Source organism: Chenopodium album, chromosome 17 (assembly GCF_948465745.1).
Source record: "Chenopodium album chromosome 17, dcCheAlbu1.1, whole genome shotgun sequence".
Classification (NCBI taxonomy): Eukaryota; Viridiplantae; Streptophyta; class Magnoliopsida; order Caryophyllales; family Amaranthaceae; genus Chenopodium; species Chenopodium album.
In genome coordinates this window covers 45373026-45377962 of record NC_137850.1, presented here as the reverse complement: position 1 = coordinate 45377962, position 4937 = coordinate 45373026, and the positions used below count along the sequence as shown (strand labels likewise).

General features: G+C 40.8%; 1 protein-coding gene across 1 annotated transcript; it reads left to right on the top strand.

Moving 5' to 3' along the window:
• The first annotated feature begins 1289 nt into the window (after nucleotides 1-1289).
• Nucleotides 1290-4446, top strand: LOC145589893 (arginine decarboxylase-like). Its single transcript, XM_081646593.1, has one exon. The coding sequence runs from the start codon at nucleotides 1864-1866 to the stop codon at nucleotides 4102-4104; it is 2241 nt and encodes a 746-aa protein (XP_081502719.1). The 5' UTR covers nucleotides 1290-1863; the 3' UTR covers nucleotides 4105-4446.
• The last annotated feature ends 491 nt before the right edge of the window (nucleotides 4447-4937 follow it).

Here is a 4937-nt window from a genome sequence, read left to right as displayed (position 1 = left end):
GGAGTACGAAGTTACCATATACATCAATGAAAACCTCGCTCTAATTACCCTTTTCTTCGATATATATATTAATTTAGTTATATATAAAGATCTTAATACAAAGTACTTTTCACATATTCTTGAAGTATCCTTATATTTATAAGATTATATTATTGTATGTTTATCTTTTTTTTTTTTTTTTTTTTTTTTTTTTTTTTTTTTTTTTCTGAACATACTATGTTTTCTTAATTATACGTAATAATGAACAAAGTATGTAAACTTGAAGTTTATTGGAAAATTTAATTTTGTGAATAAAATTTAAAGAACTATAAATAGGGGAACTCCCTTATGGATAATCGGTCTTCAAATCAAGTTTTAAAGTTATGACACGTGCATAAAACTTGCAAGGCTGAATTGTACATGGATGGAATCCTAAAATCCCCTATTATCTTCCTTTATCATCCCCAACAATCATACCATCCACTAAGATGTGTGGATGAGAGAGATAAATGGACCATCCAAGTTACTCTAGAGGGGTTCAAATTCGTAGTAAACGAATGGGTATGATTTGGAGGTACTAGCAAATAAATAAGTAGGTTGATTGGTTAAAGTCATACGAGGAGTTGATTAAGTGATTAGGTTGGAGCGTCGGATATGAAGCTGGACAACTACAAATTTGATTAACGCTCTTTGTTTTTTTTTTGTTTTTAATCTCAAATCAAGTATTAATGTTTCATTTATATTTGGATCAAGTCAAATTTGAGTCATTTATCTACGTATAGTTTGTTTATGCATAAAACTAACAATCGTTCAAATTCTAGATTAAAATTGCAATATAGGGTGTGTAAGGATCGAAAAATTATGACCCAAAGACTAAACCAATTTAGCCCGGTGTATTATGTTGTTAAACGCTCCCAATTATATGAGTGACAAACTGATTTATGAAGATATAGTCCAATAATGTATAAACAATCTCGATTATATGAGTCACATATAAAAAGTAAGAAGTAGGTCATTTTAATCCATTTTTATTTCCTAATTTTGAACAACATTCATTAATGTCACATCTCACATTCTCTCACCATACAAATATACAATTCAAGTAAAGTATATGAGAATGAGATTATAGGAATGACCCGAATTAATGGGAAATTAACAAAAAGCAAAACATTATCGCTCTCAACGTAACAAACAAAATAAATACGGAGTAATTTTTTCCTTTATTTTATTTTATTTTTTAAAAATTAATAAAAAAAAAATAGAAATTCATCCCCAAGCTCACAGCTGCTATAAAAGCAACCTCGAACCCTTCATACATTTCTCGCCCACTCTCTCCTTTCATTTCCTTCATTCAACATAATCCCGATTCTCTCTCCTCTTTTTCCTCTTCTTCTTCTCCAAATCCCCTCATTCAAACCCTAGCATTTTCTGTTACCTTCTCTCCGCCCCAATCCCCGAAACCCAGATCTATAAATCTATAATCATCAGTAGACAATTCCTCCTGCATGGTCAATTTCATTTAGATCTGTAACAATTTACATAAAACTATTTACGAATTCGTATTTGTCGTTGTGTTTATTATATACTTCTCCTGAAGTCGTTGTGGGTAGAACACGGCCGTGTGATACCTGTGTTCGGGGTTGGTTCACTTTGGGTTGTTCTTTCTCCTGCTCCGTTTGAAGGGGGTAGCCGGGGCCTCGGCCTCGGCGGGTTTTAAAGCCCCCATTGATACACCTTTGGGTTGTACAAAACAATTCAAAATTCCCCTCTTATTTATATTCTCTCCTCCCCGGAATAAACCACCACCCAAATAACCAAATTATTTTTATTTTTTAGATTAGTTTTTGTAGGAGAGAGAAAACAGATCGGAAGGGGAAGATAAAGATGCCGGCGTGTATTATCGACGCTTCTGCTGCTGCCACCCCCACCGTCGTTTCCGGTGGTGGTTGTTCTCCGGGCTTCGCCTTTTCCGACAACAACGACATCGTCGAACATCTCTCTCTTCCCCTGCCGGATATCTTTTCCGGCGAACTTCTTCCGACGAACACCACCGCCACCGCTATGACCACCGAGTGGTCTCCGTCTCATTCATCGGCGCTTTACCGGATTGAAAAATGGGGTCCGCCTTACTTCTCCGTCAATGGTTCCGGGAATATTACCGTCAACCCATTTGGTGATGCCACGTTGCCTCACCAGGAAATTGATCTCTTGAAGGTTGTGAAGAAGGTTTCTGATGAGAAATCGAATGGTGGGTTGGGTCTTCAATTCCCTCTCATTGTTCGGTTTCCTGATGTTCTGAAACACCGGCTTGAATCGCTTCAATGCGCTTTCGATTTCGCCGTTAAATCCAGTGGATATGGGTCTCATTACCAGGGTGTTTACCCTGTTAAGTGTAACCAGGATCGGTTTGTGGTGGAGGATATTGTGAAATTTGGGTCTGGGTTTCGGTTTGGGCTCGAAGCCGGGTCGAAACCGGAGCTTTTGCTTGCTATGAGTTGCTTGTGTAAGGGACACCCTGATGCTTTCTTGGTTTGTAATGGGTTTAAGGATGCTGAGTATATTTCTCTTGCAATTATTGCGAGGAAACTTGCGATTAATACTGTCATTGTGCTTGAGCAAGAAGAGGAGGTTGATTTGGTGATTGAATTGAGCCGTGTGCTTGGCATTCGACCCGTAATTGGGGTCCGTGCGAAGCTCAGGACCAAGCATTCGGGTCATTTTGGCTCGACTTCCGGTGAGAAGGGGAAATTCGGGTTAACTACTGTTCAGATTCTCCGGGTTGTCAGGAAGCTTGATGCAGTTGGGATGTTAGATTGTCTTCAACTCCTGCATTTTCACATTGGGTCTCAAATCCCATCAACCACTTTGCTATCTGATGGTGTAGCTGAGGGTGCTCAGGTTTACTGCGAATTGGTCCGTCTTGGTGCTTGTATGAGGGTCATCGACATCGGTGGCGGCCTCGGGATCGATTACGACGGTTCCAAATCGACTGAATCAGACATATCAGTGGGTTACACATTGGATGAGTATGCTTCCTCTGTTGTTAGAGCTGTTCAGGTTGTTTGTGACAGGAAAGGGATGAAGCACCCTGTTATCTGCAGTGAGAGTGGCAGGGCAATTGTGTCTCACCACTCAATTCTGGTGTTTGAGGCCGTGTCTTCCACTGCCGCCGCCCCACCGGCAATGTCGCCTTCGGAATTGAACTATTTAGTCGAGGGGTTGCCTGAGGAAGCTCGTGAAGATGTCAGGAGCATATCTGCATCAGTGACAAATAGGGATTATGATGCTTGCTTGCTGTATGCTGATCAGTTGAAGCAGCGTTGCATTGAGCAGTTCAAAGATGGGTGCTTGGGAATGGAGCAGCTTGCTGCAGTCGACGGAGTATGTGAGATGGTTTCAAGCGCGCTCGGTGTGAGCGACTCGGTGAGCACGTTCCATGTTAATCTGTCAGTTTTTACTTCAATTCCTGATTTCTGGGGGATAGGGCAGTTGTTTCCTGTTACACCAATTCATAAGCTTGATCAAAGACCTGGGGTTAGAGGGATTTTATCCGATTTAACCTGTGATAGTGATGGTAAGATTGATAAGTTTATCGGAGGCGAATCGAGTTTGCCTCTCCATGAATTGAGAGAGAGTGGCAGTTGTGGTAGTGGTGATGGGTATTATCTAGGGATGTTTTTGGGCGGGGCTTATGAGGAGGCACTTGGAGGAGTCCACAACTTGTTTGGAGGCCCGAGCGTTGTTCGGGTTATGCAGAGTGATGGTCCTCACAGCTTCGCAGTGACGCAAGCTGTTCCAGGGCCGTCTTGTGGTGATGTCCTCCGGGTGATGCAGCACGAGCCCGAGCTCATGTTCCAGACTCTCAAGCACAGGGCTGAGGAGTGCCTCCACAACAATGAGGATGACACTGCTACCCTTGCTAACGGGCTTGCCCGTTCCTTCAACAATATGCCTTACCTTGTGGCAGGGCCTATTGCTTCGTCTTGTGGCTTTATCAGTGGCAACAACAACAATGTCAATGGGTATCATCATCCTTACTTCTGTGGTGCTGAGGATAGCTGCAACGGCAATGCTGTTGAGGTTGCTAACGGCGAGGATGAGCAGTGGCCTTATGTCTGTGCTTGAGAGCTGTATGCTATCTTTAGAAATAACCAACATCCCCAATAATGCTGACCATGGATGGTCGTTTAGTTCGTCATCAGAAGTCGCCGTAGTCTGTTTTTTCAATTAGAGTTTTCTTGTTTCATTTTAATCTAGTAATTTCTATTTGCATGACATAGGCAAAGTGTAAGGATCAGTACTATAGAGTTTACATTTTGGAGGAGGCAAGGGAAATGTGAATTTCCCCGGATTAATGTTTGTTAAAATCCGGTGTTCTTCACGTTCTTTCTCCTGTCATGTCATTGTTATTTAGACCTTTTTTTATTCACCATTTCAAGGCGAAAACTAGTCTCATTTTACATCCTATATTGTGTCTAATATTGGTTTTAGTTCTAATTGAATGATTGCTCTTTTACCTCTTTTGTTCACCAATTTTAGGTGAACTAGCCCAAATTTACATGTTCAAATTTGTGTTTAATTCTTTGCTACAATTGAATGGTTGCTCTTTTGACAGATTATGGAATCTTGTAAGATTCACTGTTGATCTTGTGTTGGGCCTTGGTTTGGTCTTTGCACTAGCACTTTACGACGCTTTTGAGTAATGGATTGTTGGCGTATAATGGTATATAGATTTTGTGATAACGTGATCTATAGCTTCTTGTGGCTGGTGGGGTAAGTATAGCAACTTTAGCAATAGCTGTTTGTTAATTTGAAAGGTCACATAGTTTGCTTGCCGTAATTGACTGGTATGGTACTAATTATATGCCCGTTAATTGTGCTGGAGATTGAATGTGGTGAAAGCTAATGTGTGATTCCTGGAACCTAGTTAGCTGTCTTTTTTTATTATCGTAACATAT

What these genes read in the sequence shown, in the direction of transcription:
- LOC145589893 (XM_081646593.1), top strand. Translation starts at nt 1,864, where the DNA reads ATGCCGGCGTGTATTATCGACGCTTCTGCTGCTGCCACCCCCACCGTC.